The 20,626-nt window shown below is 42.4% G+C and overlaps 1 protein-coding gene and 1 non-coding gene across 5 annotated transcripts in view; both read left to right on the top strand.

The window, feature by feature from the left end:
- The window catches only part of Akap7 (A-kinase anchoring protein 7), a 119,416-nt gene that overhangs the window by 25,957 nt on the left and 72,833 nt on the right, over window positions 1-20,626 (top strand). For all 4 annotated transcript variants that reach the window (XR_003837806.2, XM_021174351.3, XM_029482749.2 and 1 more), the window contains exon 5: window positions 1,846-2,006. Coding sequence is in view for 3 of the 4 variants with exons in the window: in XM_021174351.3 (XP_021030010.2) it covers window positions 1,846-2,006 (161 nt within the window). In the remaining variant the exon portion in view is untranslated. The remainder of the gene's footprint in view (window positions 1-1,845; window positions 2,007-20,626) is intronic.
- LOC115032238 (small nucleolar RNA SNORA17) lies at window positions 3,242-3,370 on the top strand. Its single transcript, XR_003837892.1, has one exon. It is a non-coding gene; the product is annotated as a small nucleolar RNA SNORA17 (small nucleolar RNA).

The following is a 20,626-nucleotide window of genomic DNA, read 5'->3' as shown; positions in this document are numbered from 1 at the left end:
CTTTTAGAAGGATCAGATAGCGGCGCTTCCTAAGGCACCCTCTGGATCAATAGCATCTCATTAGGTAAATGCTTTTTTGCTTTATACAGCCAGACAACTGAACACCAGCACTGTGTAGGCCGCCTGTTTCCTTTACCAGGACTCTGCAGATTCATTGCTTCTGGAGGTCTTAGTCTCCCTCTCATGGTTTGCCTTAGCTTGTGTTAATTCCTTCAGTCTACTGTACGTGTGTGAGTGCTCTGTGATCCCGTGCTTTGCCTCACAGAACTCAGCGAAGGGAAGGGCAGTGTTGGACCAGGAGTGTGTCTGTGTCCCATGGCTGCGAATGCAGTTAGGCACACCTGACTTCAGAGGTAGCCGTGGAGGCGCAGGGAGAAACGCTGGCATGTAAAAGCCATCATGTTGTCTCTACAGTGTGGCTGAAGTGCATGCACGGGTTCCTTCAGAGCTTGGGTGTGAAAAGATTAATTTAGAAATATGAAAACACTACAGAAATCTGTATTTCGAGTATTTGTCTGCTTTGATTCAGAGGCAGGTTTGTTAGATGAAAGTTTGAAAAGCCTCTCCAAACCGCCTGTGTTCATTTCTTTTTTAAGCAATTGCTGCCCTCTAGTGAGAGTTCAATTTTTTTCTCATGATAAGGTACACCCACCAGAATTCTTTTTGAGACGGAAGTAGAAGTGATTGACCCTAAGTTTAAGACCGTGCACAGTTTGCTAGTATCTGATTCGAAGTATAAAGAGCAATGAAGATTTGAAACACAAAGTGGCCATAAGTGAGCACGGGCTAAACAGCTCTAACAAGCAGTTAGCTCTGGTTGGCAGATATAAATAAATATAATAAATATAAATAAACTTATACTTTATTTGAACCCAGTTTTAAAAAAAACATATCACAAAGAGTGTTGTATTTTGAGAGAAAATGCCTATTTCAGTTTTAGTGGAATGCATTGCAAACAGTGAGTCCTGTTTTTCTTTTGTTTTGTTTTGAATCTAGGACTTGGGCTGGGGACATGGTTTGCTTGGTAGAGTGCTTGTCTGCTCTGTCAGACACAGCCTGGGTTTCATACTGGGCATGGTGCGTGCCTGTCACCCTAACATCTGGGAAGTGGTAGCAGGGTGGCCACACGTTCAGAACCATCCTTCGATACATGAGAACCTGCCTCAAACCCCACTCCTGGAAACAAAAAACAAACAGAAGATTAGAACATTCCTTACAACCTAGCAAAGTTCCTGTGTGTGGTAGGTTGGTTTGGGCTATATCATTAGTAAAACATTAGTAAAAATGTAGTTTTAATTCTTTCTCTACCCCGGAGGGATAGATTGGATCTAGGACTGGAGATTGAATCTCGGTAGGCCCTCGTGCACAGCAAGCAGGCGCTCCACAGCTGAGCTGTGCACACAGCACTTTGAGTTTATTCTGGTAGTGTTTTCTTAGCAGTTTATGATTTGTTTATTTTGAGTTAAGGTCTTGTTGTAGTCTACTACTGTGGTCCAGCTTGCCCTCAAACTCAAATTTGCTGTCCTCCTGCCTCAGCCTCCAGAGTGCCATGTTTACAGGTGTGTACTACCACATCTGACTTAGAAGTTTCTTGATGAAGAATGAAATACCATCTGCTTTTATGTCTTTAATAGTAATTATAACTAGGAAAAGACTTAAGTCACTTCTATAGTTGTCTAAAGACTAATATTGGGTTTTAACCATAGGTTAGATTTAAATGATATTTTGAACTTTGAAATACTTACTATAATATACAATTTACCTTTAAAAAATTGGATTTCTTTATTCCCTATTTTTTTTTCTATTTTGTTTTTTATGCCTTGCTGAAACGTCGTCTCTCACTAGCGGTACCGATGCACTTTTGGAATTGAAGCCATTTGTTGAGGAGATCCTTGAAGGGAAACACTTGGCTTTGCCCTTCCAAGGGATTGACACTTTCCAAGGTCAGGTTGGCTTTGTGAAGCTGGCAGATGGAGATCACGTTAGCGCACTCCTGGAGATAGCAGGTAAGACGGACAGTACTGCACTCAGGAAACCTCATGTGTGCTTTTGCCAGTGGCTGTCATGGAGATCTGGTGTCTTCTAACTTGGAGAACCAGTATAACCTCACTGCACACGAACCGCTTTGGTGTTTGTTGTGTGAGGAGTGGCTAAAAGCCTGGGAGGTCCTCTTGAGGAGACTCTTGATTCTGGAGCTTTCTAGGGAAAATACTCGACTGGATTCAAGTATGAACTGTAAGTCCTTTGCTTATGAGATTCGACATATGATCAGCCCTTGGTAAGCATTGAGAGAATGAGAGACAATCACCATTCCTACTCAGAGGCTTGCGGGAACTGTCACCTCTATTACAGAGAACCAATCAATGAAGATTAGTCATGTTTTTCATTTGTACAGCCCCCTCCTCCCCTTTGGCTATTTTTGCTGAGGAGAATGTCTACTTAGGAGAGTCTGAGGCCCCACATTCATTATAGGCCACTTATAGCAAACACACTCAATTGCGACAAAGTGGGGGTTGGGATGGGTGGGTGAGTTTTGGGTTTGACTGGGAGATAGTAGGTTAGTGGTAGGCTGCACACTGCACTCAGTGCTGTGTGGAGTTATCTTGAGCAGTCGAGAATGCTCACTCCTCTTTGGTCTGAAACACTGTCAGTGTTTGGTCTATGTGTGGTTACTTTTCTCTTTTGACTTTTCCCCTATACTTATCTTTTCTTCTCTCCTCCCTTTTCTTCCCTCTTCCTCTTTACCCTCTACCTCCCTTATTCCCTCTCCTTTTTTTCTTTTTTCTTTCTTTTTTCTCCTCTTCTTTTTTTTCTTCTTTTTTCCTTTTTTCTTTTTCCTTTTTTCTTTTTTTCTTCTTTTTTCTTTCCCTTTCCTTTTAACTACTTAAAAAATAATGTAGGAACGGAACGTCTAGTACTAAAATGAGAGCTAAGGTTTCCACAGGTTGTTGTTATCCCTACAATCTCTTTCTGGGTCTGTCTCCATTTAATTTGGTCGCCATCCTGAAGCTGGGTCCTTGTATTCCCTTAAAATATATGCATATTTATTTTAGTTGGTTTTAACATGATAAAGAGAACATCACATTGTCTGTGACCCTTTAGGACATGCTTTTATTCTTCATACTATATTACCTCTGTGTGTTAATAGTTGCTTATTTAAAAGCACACTTTAGTGGAAGTCTGGGTGGAGTGGGAATTGGTTTTCATGGTTGGTGTTTCTTCTATGCTTTAAAGAATTTGACCTGCCCTGCAGGTGCCAGGTGTGGCTGCTGAGTCCTGTGTGTGTAAGTGGGTGGCAGAGGAGAGAAATCCTATGTCTAGGCTCAGTGTTCTAACCTATGAACATCTAAATGAACAGTAGTCTAACACTCCCTGAGAAAAGGGAGCCAGAGACTACCACCAGTCTGGCATTGTGCAGGCCTGGGAGGGAAGACTATGACCGAGATGACCCCTGCCCAGTGCATGAGCACAGCACAGCACTCCTGAGACCACTCCTGAGATGACCCCAGACGCTCAGAGACCCCAAGTACCACTAAGAGGAGCAAGTAAGTGACCAAGAAATGGAAGCAGAAGAATGTGGGCACAATGAAGAGAGGCAGAACCAGAGACTCAAGTGCAGTGAGGAACAGCCTGATGTTAGCAACTGGTGATGCCATCTGGGACCATGGTAGGGTCCTGGCCTGTGCTGGCACTGGGGGTCATGTCTGAGTCTGTGGCCCTGCAGCAGCAGGGGTCTGTTAGCACCAAGGGCCAGGTGGATGTCCCTGGTCTGGGATGCTGCCTGGGGACATGCTGATGACTGAGGGCTGTGCAGAACTGGCCCCACCTCTCACTGGGTATAGTGGGAGAGTTGGCCCTGGGGACAGGAGAGCAGGTGAGCTGATGCCACCTCTATCCAGCTGCAGTACTCAGGGAAGTGGGGCCCCCCCGCACTTTGTGGGAGTTACAGGTGAGCTGGCCCTGAGGATAAAAGCTAGGAAGAGCTGGCCCTACCACTTGTTTCTCATGCAGTGGTGTGGACAAGGGAGCGATATCCTCCTTCCCCCTTGCCCCAGTACACTGGCAGCAGGTAGGAGACATGGACCTGGGGTCATAAGAGCAGGAGAGCTGCTCCTGCCCCTCCCCTGCTGGAGCACTTGGGAGGGCAGGTCCTGTACCTCACCTGGGCAGCACGGTAGAGCTCATCCTGATGTGGATCCGGAAGGTGTGAGCACGGGAGAGGTGGCCCTGCCTGTTGTCTGCTGGGCGGTGTGAAGGATGAGGGAGAGACATTCTCCTCCTCTTTCTCATCCTCTGTCATCTATGGAAGACAGGAAAGCTGGCCTCGAGGTTATGAGAGTGGGAGAACTGGCCGTGCCTCTCACCAGCTGTAACACTCAGAGAGCAGGCCAGTACCTCACCTGGGCAGCAGGGTAGAGCTGCCCTTGGTTGTGGGGTTTGTGGGTGAGCCAGCCTGGAGGGCCCGAGCTTGTAAAAGCTTGTGGACTGACCAGCTCAGATACCTACCTCTTACGCCCAGATCCAGGACTTTGAATTGACCCACCCCAACATCTACCTACCTCATAGATGAACTGCTGGAGCACTTGAAGGGGCCGGTCCTACAGATCTAAAACTACAGGGTCTCCATGACACAGGGCAACCAGAGGATATCCAAAAAGGTGTCCTAGTGAGGAGCCAGTATTGATAGTGTAGCAGAAGCCAGAGGCCTCGTACCAGACCAAGGAGTCATTGCAGTGAACAGTTGCACACATTTGGGACACGTGGCATCACACTACAGTGTCCACAGCAAGCTTTTGTTTTTCTGTGTTGGGGGGTAATGTTCAAGGGCAAAGGGCAAGGTGAGTGAGATTGGGGTACATGATGTGAAATTCACAAAGAACCAATAAAAAATTTAAAAAGAGAATGTGAGATTAGTGTTTTGTGAGTGGCAGTGTTGTCATAGGATTCTCACTACTCAGACTGTCTGTGACTATAGAAGGCACAGCAGTGGTGCCAACAATACTGTCCCGGGAGGAGCGGAAGTTTGTCTAGTCACTATCCATTCAGGTATATTAAGCAAAATGCTGTTTAACTTTCAGTAAAAGATTTTTTCTATTGTTTATGTGAAAAAATATTTTACACATGAGCATTTTATCTAGTGAATGTAAAATTTGCTATTGATGTTACAGTCAAATTTGTCTTAACTAAGATTTTGATAAATTTATTTTCCCTAAATTCATTTCTCCTAAACTCATTTCTTTTATATAATTCCAGGGTGAAGGGATTGCACTTTAGTGGGACCATTCATTACTTTGCTTAAGCAGTTGCTTAGGATAAACAAACACTGAAATGCACTTCTTGGTTCTCTGAGGAATAGTCTTTCACAGAACACATAGATGAGTGGATGTCATGGAAGGCAATGATGTCTAGACCTTGAGGTGGAGCCGTGCACTAAGGAATTGTAGGAGAAGCTTATGTATGGAGGACTGTAGGCTTAGATTTTTCAAAACCTACTTTTTCATAAAGGCTTCAACCTCCCTTCTAGCCCACCAACCAGAGGTAGGGGAGAGAGAAGGTTCATAGGAAAATGGAATTGTGGGCCTGTTTATAAATAGTTCCTTGGGGCCTCAATACCAACAGGCCAGTCCAATAGCAAACACCAAACATGAACCAGAAGCCAGAAGCAATAGCAGTATACAACAGAAAGAGCAAGGCTCCACTGAATTGGCACCAGTCGGTGGAAGTGGCCAAAATTAGCGGCCAGAGTGCCACGAGAAGCCCTTTGGTGTTTCTCTCTACAAAGTGAAAACCAGGAAAGACAAGGGAAGAACAGTGAAGCACTGCACATCGTAGAAATGCAAGAACGTCCTGAACGAAGACCACCAAAGTAGTACATGGCATAGCAATCAAGGGCATCCTCTCACTGTCTGTGGGGTTCTATTTATGTTCTTTCTAAACACCATGGCCCCTCTCAGGTGTACGTTTTCAGCAAAACATCACATGCCCTCTCACAAGATAGTTTCCAGAAAACATCTCATGACATAACATGACATGAGTTTTTAAAGAAACCAGAAATTTGTACTTCAGGGACATTTTCACAGGAGATGGAGCACTGAGCTGAGCAGTTAGTTTAGGTATTTGCAACATATTCTGTCTGTCCTCTGTGTCAGTGTGGAAGTGCACGTGCAACACACTTGTGTGGAAGTGCACGTGCAACACACTTGTGTGGAGGTCAATTAATAGTCGTGTGGGCAACTCTGTGGCCTCAGTTTTCTCCTCCTGCTTTTACATGGCTGTTGGGAATCGAATATAAGCTGCCGGGCTTTCACGGCAAGCACCTCTCCTGACTGCGCCACCTGGCCTGTAGTATAGTTTTGTTGGAGTTTAAATTACACACCTAGGAGTATCAGTAAGAGGAAATTAATTTACTAAGTGAACAAAACCAAACCAAACCAAAACAAAACAAAAACCAAAACAAACCAAAAACCAAAAAAAAAAAAAAAAAAACCCCAAAAAGAGTGCAGAATGATTTTAGACTAATAGTAAAAGCTTTAAGTAGTGGGCAAGGGAAACAGAGAGGGGAATTTTGCGAGCTGTGTATGATGGGATGGGACATCACTGCAAGTGTGTTTAGGATGATATTCCAGAACTCCTACTTTCTTATTTTCTCGGTACGATTCTAAGCATGGAGTGGAGCGAGGAAACTGAGTTAATGCATGCTTGACCTTCACAGGCAGTTGAATTAAAGGGACCAGAGGCGTGGAGATTGACACAGAGTGCTAAGTGCGTCTGATGGCATGTTATCTGATTTCTACTAGAGAGTGAAGTAGGATGGAGAGAGGTTAATATTGGGAGACTGGGACAAGAGGGCTGAAGGTTAGTATTAGTAGAAACCTACAAATGAGAAAGCTGTAAGGGTTAGTAATGGCCAGAGAACAGTAGGTTGAATTTTGGGAGTTTAGGGGTGTTATTCTTGACAGAGATTCTTAGAATATTCTTCCATTACTCACAAAGCAGAACAAATGATAGAAGTTCAAAGAAGAAGAAAGACCGTTAAAGCTCGGTGTAGAGTTCAGTAAGGTTGATAGAGAAAGTATCAATATAAACATATGGTAGATAATTGAGGCCCGTGAGGTGGTCTTGTGGGTACAGGCGCTTGCCACAAGCCCCATGATCTGAGTGGATTCTCTTGGCTCACATGTTAGAGGGAGAGAAACCAGTTCCTGCAGGTTGTCCTCTGACTGCCCTACAGTCATTGTGACATTTGATCATGTATGTGCATGCACATGCACAAATGTAAATAAATGTAAAAAATAAAAGTAGGTAAGTTTGAAGTACCCAGTTTCCTAATGGGGCATCATTTATAATGGTAACACAGGGTACCTGCTGAAGGACAGGCTAGAGAGAAGATTCTAACAGTGCCTTTGCTAGGTGCATTCATCAAATGCTTTCTTCAGTTTTCCTTTTCTTAGACTAGATCAGACCATCAGAAAATTGAAAACTTACTTAAATAAAACCATGTCTCTGTAGACGTGATATGACAAAGTTGCTTTCAAAATCTTTCACTTTCACGGCTTAGAGAAATTTTATCTATGTATTTAAAAGTAAATGTTGCTTATTAGGTTTTAATATGTTAAATAACCAAAAAAAAAAAAGAAGATGATAATTGGAATTTTCTCGTTCTGTTTTGTTTGTAATCTTGTTTTGGGACAAAGTCTCATGTAGCCCAGGCTGGCCTCCCACTCACTGTGTAGTTGAGGATGGTCTTGCCTTCCACACATACCACCAGGCCCGGCGCTCAGGACAGACCCAGGGCTTTGTGTGTGCTAGACAATACTCTACTGAGCTATAGTCCCACCCCATGCCCAACTTATTTTTTAATCTCAGTACCAGAACATTTTCTTAAGCAAAATGTTTTTTTATTTGTTGAATGTCGGATGTTTAACTTGTGTCTTCTGAGGCAGACTTGCCTGTGAGAGAACTTAGATTTAAGTTTATTTGATTTAGACTGTAGGACATCAGCCGTCTTCCTAGTTTTAGTCTTCCTTTCTCTCTTTTCCTTTAGTTTATAATCATCTTAAGTCCTGTTTTGGGGTAGGGTCGGACAAAGTATGAACAAGCAGCCATCTGAGCAATAGCATTTAGAAGGCAAATAGGATGTAAGCGCCTTAGCTGGCAGACGGGAAGGCAGCTCACAGAGCTGTGAGGGCAGATCATTCCAGAACCAATGCCCACAGGCAACACTGTATTTTCTCTCTGACTCGAGAGAAAATGTTAAGTCTGAGTCTTTTCCTTTGTAATGTAACTATCACCAGAACGTTTCTAATTAGTCAGTCAGTCATTGTCCTTTTAAATAATTCAATGGGGGCTTGCAACAAGAATTCCATCCATTTGCTGCAAATATTCCCACAAAAATACTTTCCAGTATCGATGAAAGCTACATTGTGTGCCGAGGAATGTGAGCTCTCACCAGCTGTCATGGGAGCAAGAGCCCTGCGCATGCTCATTCGTCATTTTAGCACAGGCCACTGCCCCTGCAAGAGCCTGCGCATGCTCATTCGTCATTTTAGCACAGGCCACTGCCCCTGTAATTCCTTTCCTTATTCCAGATGGACTAGGAGTATTTATACTCTGAAAATTTCATTAAAACAATACAAAAAATAGAAATCGGAGGGAAAACATCACCAGCTGTTAAGCTTACTTTTAACCTGTCATGTATTATACTGTTGCTTTTCTTTGTATTTTTCCAGTGTGCTCACAAGAAATCCAGACATATTAATAGTCATGGGAGATTTTCATTTATTTACGCATTGAAGCAGAAGATTTTATTTATTCATGTTGTTGTTTTGAGAAAAGGTTTTGTTCTGTAGCCCTGCCTGGTACTGTGTAGCCCGGGCTGGCCTTGAGCTCCAAGTGGACCTCCTGCCTTAGCTTCCAACTGCTGACATTGTGTATGCGTGCTACGATGCCAACTGTTAGGGATCAGGCACTGCCCTGAAAACAACAGGCACTGGAGTCGGGTTGCTTCCGCCTTCCATGGAGTATTCGCATAGTCAGAATGTAGACAAGTTTTAGTATTTTATTTCTTTTGTTCATTGGATTACATTTTGGCATCGGGGGTTGAACGCAGGGCCTTGGCCATTACAAGTATATTCCTGGCACTGAATTCCATCCACAGTCTCTAAATTTGGTTTTAAAGGAATTCTTCAGAATCAGGCATCTGAAGACCGACAGCATCTTTATTGGGATCTCTCTCTGGCCTCCCCTCAGTCCCCTGACCCCTTTGAAAGAAGCCAAGGAAGACACACAGGTAGATATGGCTTGTTGCCGAGTAATGGAAAGCACTGTGGAGGTGAGAGTGGGCAGCGGCCAGAGCTGTGGCCGACCTCTCTATATGCAAGACTGGTTTTCTAAGGTGTCTGCACCAGCCACCTTCCTGAGGGACATTTCCCTGCCTGGGTGACTGGCTTTGTTAGGTAGACTCAATGGCTGTTCATCAGATATTTTGCTAAACCGTGACCTTATAAGGTTTAGGACTCATAAAACCAGGTTTAGATAGTTATCCATGACCTTCAGGGAAATTCAGGATGTCCTATCTCCTCCCAGGGCTAGACATATGACTCAGGTCTCATTCCTCAAACAGTAATTAGAGTCATGGAGTTCTAGTCTTTGTTTATAAAGGGTCTACGCCCTAATATCCTCTAAGCCTGCACACATCTGACTAGTTACCTAATGGCATCAATACAATAGGTTAATATATGTTTTTATATTGTATCATAACTTTTTGTTCAAATGGTATATCCTAACTTTCAGAAGAATATATTTCATCTGGCAGGATATTATTTAAAAACTGTTATAAACTATGTGTGTGTGTGTGTGTGTATACATGTGTCTATGTAGTCATCTTAAATGTTTGTCTGGAGCAGTGGAGACAGAGCTCGTCAGACTTAGTGGAAAGCAGGAGAGATTGTAATGGATGTAAATAGTATGGCTTACCTAGTTTTAATTGAGAGAAGTCTTAGTTCTCAAGTTAAACTCTTAAAGCAGTACAAAGTCATTATAAAAATCAAATGACTTTAGATGCTGCCGTTTGAACTTATTACTGAAGATTATCAGAATAAGGAATGTTAAGGCTCTGGGTGTGAACCTCATTCCAGCCTTGCTTGAAGAACATGAGTTAGAAGCCTGGACAACACAGTTGGACCTTGTTTGAAAAAGAAGTGGTTTAACAATTCAGTGTATAAGGTTGGGAAACATTCTTGTGTGCATTTAAACATAGAGTCTAAATTAATGAGCTTTTCCATAGATGGGATTTATGGTATCATGCTCAAAAATATTTTTTGTGTGTATGTTCCTGTGGTATGCATATGTGTTTATGGTGTGTGAGTGTGTGTGTATGTGTGTGGTGTGTCTGTGTGTGTGTGTGTGTGTGTGTAGGTCAGAGTTTTGTGTTCTGGGTCTTCTTTAGTGAATCTTTGCTTTAACACTGAACCCTGAGCTCACTGTTTTGGCTAGGCTGGCTGGCAAGAGCTCTCCAGGGATCCACCTGCCTCTGCACAGCCAGCCCTCGGGTTGCTGGTGTACACTGTTGTGGTTAGCTTCCCACTGGCACTAGGGATCTGAACTCACATATTCTCATGCTTCTGGCGTAAGCTCTCTACCCTCTGACCCATCTCTCCAGTCCATACCCTAAAACATTTTATTTACTCTAATGATTTTTTTTTTTATTTTATGTATATGGGTGTTTTGCCTGCCTGTATATCTCTGCACCATGACTGTGGCTGATCCGCATGGAAGTCAGAAGAAAGCATCCGATCCCCTGGACCTGGAGTTACATATGGTTGTGAGCCGCCATGTGGGTGCTGGGAACTGTACCTGGGTCCTCTTGAAGAGCAGCTGGTGCTCTTAATCACTGAGGCACATTCCCATATCCAAAGGCATTTTAAACTAAAGACCAAATTTGAGGAGAAGTGGCCAGTCATTTTCTGACCTCCTGCCCTTCATCTGAAGAAGTTTATAAACTTGGAGGGATTTTCTAACCATCCCTGGAAGCAGGCTGTCTGGCTTACATTTGAGATGCTGTCTTCCTTACCCCTGAAGGAAACGAATGGCCTTTCCTCTGAAGGCCTTGCTAAGCTCTCCCAGCCTGATATTATCAGATCAGAATTTTAATCTAATTGTTCTTTTTCTATAACTAGCCACATTGTCAAACCCACTTTAAAAAAAAATCAAGCAGGTTTACCTGGTTTGGGGGGAACTGGAAAGAGCGTGGTCCTCAATTTCTTATGAAGGGTTCCAAGGTGCAGGAAACTAAATAAAATTGTGTGCATTTTCTTGTTACTTTGTCTTTTGTTACAGGATTCTGAGACCTCAACAAAACAAAGTAAACAATGTCCCCTTCCCTCTCTGTCAGTCTTTATACAAGCCGCCATGCTGCTACAAATTCTTTTTGTCCTTCTAATGTGAGAGGTTATTTTGTACCCATAGGATGAAGGGTGGAGCTCATCTTTGTGGGTTGGGTGAAGGGGCAGAGCTCATCTCTGTGGGTTGGGTGAAGGGCCAGATTCCATCTTTGTAGACGGGGTGAAGAGGCAGGGCCCATCTTTGTGGGTTGGGTGAAGGGCCAGATTCCATCTTTGTAGGGGGGGGCTCTTTGCATTCTGGAATCTGTGTGTTTATGGTGGGGGCTCCTGGAGAGATGTCAGTTATTTCACCTCAGGGGCTCTGGTTCACACCTTCCTATCTTCATCTTGTTTTCCAGAAACAGCATCAACTCTTCCTAGCATGATCCTGTAGCCTTAGGGGTTATGAAGATACAGAGAACTGAATTTATATGACATTTATTTACATTTACAATAATGAAATTGCTCTGAGAAGCTTTGTGCATAGAAATGGATATGGAATTTTATTCATTTTTAAGCTAAATGCAATTTTGTTAAGAAGGTTATTAGATTGAGAGATTGCTAAAACTTCAGCCTGTTAGAATTACAATGGTCTTGGCATATTTTTGCTCCAATGAGAAAAAGTGCCTTTGGTTAGCATGATAAACGATTCCAAGTACATTTATCTCATAAAATAGAAAATGAAACGATTTAGAATGTTCATTTGAGCATTATGCTTTCTCTTATTTTGACTGCTGTTTTTCCCCCCAGATGGAGAGGACAAACTGTATTTCTGTTTTTTTTTTTTTTAAGGAGATTGTTTCATTCCCAGCGTTTTTGGGTCTCTCAGACTGCTGAGTTACTGATGGAAGGTTTCCAAACGCAGGCCAGGCGGTTGTTCTCTCAGGAGCCTGCTGACCCTTCACCTATGGCCGGCACTGGGCTATCTCTGGACAGAATAACTGCTGCACTTCTGGGCTGCACTTCCTTCCTGTCCGTGCTCCCTGTCCTGAGCCTGGGCCTGTCTTCTCTCCCTCTCATTTTTGCCTGTTGTCATGTGTTGTTCTCCCTGCTTCTTTTCTTTCCTTGTTTCTCTTTTAACCTTTCTGTCTCCTTTTTCATTTGCTTGATTTTTTCAGTTGGACCTATAAATGAAGATTCATTGTTTTTACTTTGTTTTGTTTGTATGTGTGCCTTATGTGCAAGTCCCTGTGTAGCCCAGAAGAGGGCACTGTATCCAATAGACCCGGAGTTATGCTCTGGATGTGGGTGCTGGGTGCTGCATCTGGGTCCTCTGCAAGAGCAGCAAGTACTCTTAACCTCTGAGCTGTTTTGCCAGTCAGTCCCTCTAATCATCTTTCACATATCAATTCGTTAGTTTCAGCAAAACTGTGAGGTAGGGCTCATCACCCTAGCCCCACCTGGTTACCTGATAGACAAAAATGAGGTGAAGTTCCTTACTTGCTGGTAAATGGCAGAGCCATCATGTGCATCCAGGCAATTTGACGAGATTCTGTTTGGATGAATTATATGAAATCTTGTCAGTTTGTAAATTAGCGGCTGGGCTCCCCAGACATTTTCTGAGAATACCCTTGCCTTTTTGGCTTAGCCAAAAGACAGCTTTTTATCTGAAATGGTAGTTTCTGTTGATGAGGAAGCTGTACATTTCTCCAATTCCATCATACCCAGGACTCAGAGGTGTCACTGCAGCACCCTGGTCTTTATTTTTTGTTCTTGTCCTGACCTTACAAAAAATCTTTCTTCATTGGTGTTTTATGGCATCTGGCTTGTTATCACCCCTCCCCCTTTCTACAGTCACCTTGGTGTTCCATTCATTTATTGAAACTTTGTGTTTCTTTAACCTGTACTGTGATTCCCGATTGCTGCTGTAACAGAACACAAACTACCGGTGATGCTGGCTCTGATGTTTGTATATATTTGGTGATGCTGGCTCTGATGTTTGTATATATTTGGTGATGCTGGCTCTGATGTTTGTATATATTTGGTGATGCTGGCTCTGATGTTTGTATATATTTGGTGATGCTGGCTCTGATGTTTGTATATATTTGGTGATGCTGGCTCTGATGTTTGTATATATTTGGTGATGCTGGCTCTGATGTTTGTATATATTTGGTGATGCTGGCTCTGATGTTTGTATATATTTGGTGATGCTGGCTCTGATGTTTGTATATATTTGGTGATGCTGGCTCTGATGTTTGTATATATTTGGTGATGCTGGCTCTGATGTTTGTATATATTTGGCCCAGGGAGCGGTACTGTTAGGAGGTATTGTAGTAGGTGTGGCTTTGTTGGAGTAGGTCTGTTACTGTGGACGTGGGCTTTAAGACCTTCCTCCTAACCACATGGAAGCCAATGTTCTCCATAGCAGCCTTCAGATGAAGATGTAGAACTCTCAAATCCCCCTGCATCATGCCTGCCTGGATGCTGCCGTACTCTGGCCTTGATGATAATAGATTGAGCCTCTGGATCTGTAAGCCAGTCCCAATTAAATGCTACCCATACAAGGGTTGCCTTGGTCATGGTGTCTGTTCACAGCAGTAAAACCCTGTCTAAGTTACTGGCCACAGGGTGAGTGTTAGAGGCAACCAGAATGGACGTGATGGCCCGTGTGCTTGTTAGCAGAAGAGAAGCCATTCACCTCTCAGTTCTTTTCTTTCTTTCCTTGTGTAGCTCACCTTCAGCTCCTGACATGAGAAGAGCTGGTGTGTATGAAATGGCCAGCATAGTACTTGGCACACATGCACTGTAAATGGCTGAGGCTGCATCATTAATGATAAACCCACTGCCCCTGACAGTACAGCGCACCACTTGTGTTTCTGTCAGTGCCTTGATGTCTTTGACTGTTAGACTAATAGGGTCAGCTGTGGCTTAATCCCTTCAGCCGTGTTCCAATCTGCCAATCCCAGCCTGGATTTTGCTCAGATAGTTGATCCTGTTTTGAGTTATTGTGTATTTTCAACCTTTCAGTCAGCCCCTTTTTCTCAGCGTTGTTACCTGGGTAGCATCTTTCCCCGTGATCCTATGTACTGTATCATTCTCCTCTAGTTTATTTATTTCAGAATGGCCTGTTTCTAATCGTTAACTTTTACTTACCCTCCCCCAAAAGTAGGTCGCACCTACTCTATCGCCAAGCCACATCTGTCATTGTTGTCTTTTTTTTTCAAGTCTTACCCACATATTTTTGATAGTAGCTAACGAGGCTATGGAGATGGTCTGATAGGTAATGTGTAAGTTGAAACCATGTGGCTGTGCCCTCACAGACATGAGTGCTCCAAAATCTTCCTGTGTGCATGTGTGTGTGTGCGCATGTGCGCGTGTGCACATACACTACACACGAGTGTGAGTGCACATGTCTGTGTAGGGGCACACAGGCCAGAGCTGACTGTTAGTGAAATCTTAAGAAAACTAAAGGTTGTTTCAGCATCTGCCTGCTTTTAAATTCTCTTTAATGAAGTTCAATTTATAACTCAGATTAAATAATCTACTATTTTGATATAAGAGATTTATGATTCTACAGATCCTAATATAATAGTGTGTTACCCTAGCATGTTCTACAAGTAAGTAAAACTTGTTCTTGCCTTTCTGAACTCTTCGCTTATACATAATTATTATAATTTTATAACTGTCACTCATCTATCTCTCTGTCCCTTCTTTCCTGGAGACAAAGGCCTCACTGAGCTAGAAGGCCGCTCATCCTTTCAGCGATACTGGCTGGCCAGGGATCTATCTCCTGGGATCTGCGGGTGTCCTGTGGGGGTGTCCTCCTGTGCGGTGCCAGGGCTGGTGCTGATGCTGGGGTTGGGGCTGCGGGCACACACAGCCGTACTTAGCCCTTGTGTGTTACTGGGCATCGATGCACACTCTGCTCTCATGTTTGCAGTTTTTATTCACAGTATTATCTCCCCAGCCCTGGATGAACTTTGTTCTTTGGAGTCTTTGATCACTGGGTTCCTTGTCAGGGGTTGGTGCGGCCCCTGTGGTAGTCTGTTCCGACATAGGAGAAAAAAAGAGGACAGAAAGGAAGAAAAAAAGAAAAGAAAAGAAAAAAGAACCCCCACTACTTCCTTATTTATTTATTTTTTTTGCCAAAGTAGAGCAACAAAAGATGTTCTTTCAAAATTTGCTTTTGAAACAGTGGCCCTTAGGTTAAATTAACCCGTAGTCAGTTAGCCATTAATAAAATGATAATTAGCATCTTGGAACAGAAGTACTTACACATAATTTTGACAGTGTCTACTGACAACACTGAAACCAGGTTATCTGTAAAACCGGCTTAGCTGTCAGAAGGTCTCAGCTAAGAGCCACTGTCGGAGTAGCATTCAGGAAGAGAGCATACTGCTTCAGAAATCATAAGCTCAAGGAGAAATATGGTAGGGATTATCCAAGAGCTTCTAAGCTTAGTCCTTTCCTAGAATTTAATCATGAGTAAGATCAGGAGTTACATTTTAATAATTAAGCTGCAGTTGCCTTGTTACGTTTATGGTGATCACGTATTTTAGAATTTCTTAGGTATAGGTCACAGGGCTGTAGACTCTGAATACAGAATGGAAGAATTACTCTTTATTCATTAAGAGCACATATACCACACGTGTAAGTACTAAGATTTTTTTGTTGTTAATAAAATAATTAAAAAGACATGAACCTTGGTGGGAGATAGAGCTGGGGTAGGAGGGAGAATTGGAGGAAGGAGGCTGGGAGTGGACATTATCAATACACACAATCAATATGTAACTTTCAAAGAATAAAAAAAATCCTAAAAAAGGACTCATGTAAGTGACTGCATTTTAAATATATTTTGTAATATGATTTAGTTTTCATTATTTACAAATGATACAGTTAATACACATGCTAAAGTTTCTTTAAAGTTGCTGTTCTTATAAATCTTACTTTAAAATTATAATTTTAAACTTATTTTAAAATAAAGGTGACTAAAGCAAGATTCCTGGCTTACAGAGATATGACTCATGCTATATAAAAATACCACATCTACGTGTGTATATATAGTATTTAGTAACTCAGCAACCAAGTTTAAGATATTTTCAGAGCACATTAAGACATTAATTAAATCCTGTTACATTAGGAATTATATAGCCTTAATGATTTTATAAAAGTTATATTAATAAAATATATAGTCTAAAAATAATAGTAGATATTTAGTCTGAGTTGTAAGTTGTACGTCATTCAAAAGACCTTACAAATAGGCAGATGCTTGGGCAAGGTTTGACTCTGGTCTTTGAATAGAGTTCTTTTGTAAATTTATTAAGAGCCTCCACTATTTTGGAACATAAAGAACTAGAGCAGGCTGAAGAGCGGACCCAGCAGTTGCAAAGGGCCTGAGTTTGGTTCCCACAATACAATGGCGTGGTTCCTATGGAGCATAGGACACCAGCTCCACAGGATCGGATGCCCTCTTCTGGCCTCTACAGACACCTGCACACACATGTGCATGTGTACACAATCATATAGAAACGTTACATACATTTTTGGAAGAACTGGCTTCTGGTTTCATATGTGTGTATTGAAGTTTGAACTTGAGACTGCTATAAGTGATCTGTTGGTCCTAGGTAACTTAATCATCTATATCTACTATATTTTCTTTCTATGAACTTCATGTAATGGGGTTGAACTTTTGTAACACAGTTAGATCTTTAGTTACCACAAAGCATAATTCTTGGCATTTTACACAATAGTATCCTAAAAATCAGAACTCATATAGATACTACCATCATTTAAAGAACTAATTTGTTATCTTCTCCACTTTCTTTAGGTATGAGGGCAAAAAATATAAATTTAGATTTTTTTCAGCTCAGAAGTCTAATAGGCCTGGTGCTGTGGTGCACACATGTAAATCCTAGGATGTGGAAGGTAGAGGTGGGAGGATCAGAAGTTCAAAGCCATCCTTGATTACATAGTGAGTTTGAGGCCAGTCTGGGCTGTGAGACTGTCTCAAAACCCAGTAACTGAGCCAAACTGAAACAGCGAAACAAAAACCCACCAAACAAGAAGAAGGGATCATTTTGTAATGTCTTCTCCTCATTACAAACTCAGATGGTGCTTATCCGTGTACTTAGCTATAGTCAAGGTTTAACCGTCAGTCTCCATGGGCACTCAGACCTTTGTTCCAGACATTACCGATGTGACTTACAGATCTGAGACCCGCGTGTTTATTGTAAGCATGATACCTGGGTGTCAAAAGCATGGGTTTTGCTCTCATATCTTATGAAGTTTTTCTGCAAAAACAGTTAAAGATGGCATTTTTAAAGATCTAGGGCTTTAAAGACTGGTAGCTTAGTTGCAGATCACTTGCCTAGCATGCACAGAGCGTCCGTCCAATCTGTAGCACTGCAGAAGAAAATCAAAAAGCACTGTGCTGGCAGGCAGGCAGGCAGGCAGGCAGGCAGGCAGGCAGGTGCAGCAGCAGCAGCAGCAGCAGCATCAGCAGCAGCAGCAGCAGCAGCAGCTTCTCGATTTCAGAAAAGCAGGTACATCTCTGTAGTCTTTGCTAAGATCGTTGGCATCAGTCACATAAAAGAAAGCTCTAATTACCAGTTCCATTTGGAATTTTTTTTTTTTTGAGAGGCTTGCCATGTAGCTCAAACTGACCTGATATTCAGATCCTTCTGCCTTAGAATCCTGAATTATGGTAGGATTGCATATGCCACTATGCCCAGCTGAAGTAACCTTTGAGTTGAAGTGGTCTTTGCAGCACAACAGAGTTATCTGGGAAAAACCTTTACTACAGTAGATGACAGCTGTTTTACAACTCATTTATCAAGTATAGTTCCTTTACACAAATTACAAACTCTAGGGATTTTAATGGAACTTTTTTTTTTATTTATTTAAGCTGGGAAGTGGTGGTATATACTTTTAATCCCAGAACTTGGGAGGCAGAGGCAGGTGGATTTCTGAGTTTGAGGCCAGTCTGGTCTACAGAGTAAGTTCCAGGATAGTCAGGGCTATACAGAGAAACTCTTGTCTCGAAAAATGCCACCACCACCACCATCACCACCACCACCATTATTTTAATGTGAATGGGTATTTTGCCTTCATGTAAGTCTGTGGACCATGTATGCACCTGGTACCTGCAGAGGCCAGAAGAGGGCATCAGCTTTCTTTGAATTGGAGCTATGCATGGTCATTAGCTTCTGTGTGTTTGGTGGTGATGGACCCGGGTCCTCTGGAGGAGCAGCCTGTGCTCTTACCCCTGAACCATTTCTCTAGCCTCAACCTCAGGGTATTTTAAATTAGTGAAAAATAATATTCTTAAATCATCTTAAATTTTTACTGCTTATTGTTTATTTTCTCCAAAGAAACACTACCAAACTCATTCTTTGAAGCCAGCATTACTACCCTGGTATATCAAGCCAGATAAAGGCTCAACAACAATACCAACAAAGACAATTTGTAGACCAGTTGTTCTGTTGGACAGAAATCCTCAATCAGATGCTTGCAAACTAAATTCAAGAGCGCATGAAGAAGATTGTTTACCATAACAAGTGAGTTTTACTATGGGGGTGCAAGGTGGTTTCTCAGCAAATCAGGAAGTGGTGATATAAGGCATTTATAGGGTTAAGGACAGAAATCACAAGTTCATCTTAACAAATTTAGAAAAGGCTTCTAAAAAGTCCAACACCCCAGAATGATAGAAACCTTAAAACAGAAGGAGTGTCCCTCAGCAAAATAAAGATAACCCATGACAAGTCTATAGTCAACATTATACTGCATGGGGAAAAGCTGAGAGCATTTCCTGTATTATCAGAAAAGAGACAGAGTTCCTGACTCTGCTCTTATTTAGTATAGTCTTGAAGTCTTACCTGAAGCTATAAGATAGAGAACAAAATAGAAAGGTTACAATGAGGGAACAATAAAGTTAGAATATTCCTACTTGTAAATTATATGAACCTACACTACACCGCAAAGAATCCAGATACCACAAGGAAACTCATAGATTTGAAAATGACTTTCAGCAAAGTTGCAGGGTACAAATAGACAAACAGACATTAGTGGTTTTAGCAAGGCATGGAGGTGTGAGCCTGAGGCTAGGTGGTGTGAGCCTGAGGCATGGTGGTGTGAGCCTGAGGCTAGGTGGTGTGAGCCTGAGGCATGGTGGTGTGAGCCTGAGGCATGGTGGTGTGAGCCTGAGGCATGGTGGTGTGAGCCTGTTATTTCAGCACTCATGCAGAGTTCCAGGCTAGCCTGATCTACATAAAACCCTGTCTCAACACAGCAATCAGTTCCCTCCTCTAAACAAACAAACAAACAAACAAACAAACTGAAGCTTTTAGAAATAATATTGTAAGGCCCTGGATGCCGGGCCTCCGCTCAAGTCCCAGGATGAACTGGCCAACACCCCACCATCCCGAGAGAAAACCACACCTGATGCAAGCTGCAAGAGGTTTTATTATCAGCTAGCTGAGGATGAAGCCCTCACACCTCGCAGGGCAGGGGAGTTCGACCCCAAGAGGTGACAGTAGGGGGCTTTTAACAGCTAGCTGAGGAATTGGGAGGAGTTGGGAGGAGAGTTGGGAGGAGTTCTTCTCTTCCAGGTGTCCTTAGTGACATTTACAAGGCAGGAGTGAGGAGTGAGTTCTTTCTGAATTTTTATCTCTGTGTCCTCGGCACAGGAAGGCCAGTATCTCTGGTTGTACAGTATAGAAACAAAAAAGCCTTTTGCTGGCTATAGAGAACAAAGAGCTTCTTTCTAGCTGTATTTTTAAAGATCAGGGAAAACAAGCTTGGGGAAATGTTTTAGGGGCTTTACCTTCCAGGGAGAAATGCTTTAAGCCAGGGTCTCACAATATAACCTAATCATAGACTTGCAAAGAAAAAATCAGGAGGGAAAAAAACATTTTAAATGACTTCACACAATCAAACCACAGTAAAAACAACAACAAAATAAATCCCAATCTTCCAAATTAGGAATAAATCTAACCAGGGAATGAAGACAATAAGAGATTCAGAGACTTCTAATGCTCATAGATCAGCAAAATTAATATTATAAAATGTCCTTTTAAAAACCAAAGCTGACATAACCCTCACAGTCCTCAGTGAAATTCCAGTGACACTCTTTACAGAACTAGGAAAAAAAAAAAAACAAATTCACAAAAGCTCAGAAGACACCCCAATAGCCAAAGCAGCTCTTAGCAGAAACAGCACTGCGTTTCATTCAGAGACATTGCAGTGCTGATCTGACACTATCTTAGTAGCCAACACAGCCAGATCTGCACAGAGAGCAGGCAGAGAGC

Source organism: Mus caroli, unplaced genomic scaffold (genome assembly GCF_978045245.1).
Source record: "Mus caroli unplaced genomic scaffold, Mus_caroli_1 scaffold_9, whole genome shotgun sequence".
Taxonomy (NCBI): Eukaryota; Metazoa; Chordata; class Mammalia; order Rodentia; family Muridae; genus Mus; species Mus caroli.
Note: the sequence above shows the minus strand (reverse complement) of the source record. Positions and strands in the feature narration are given on the sequence as shown.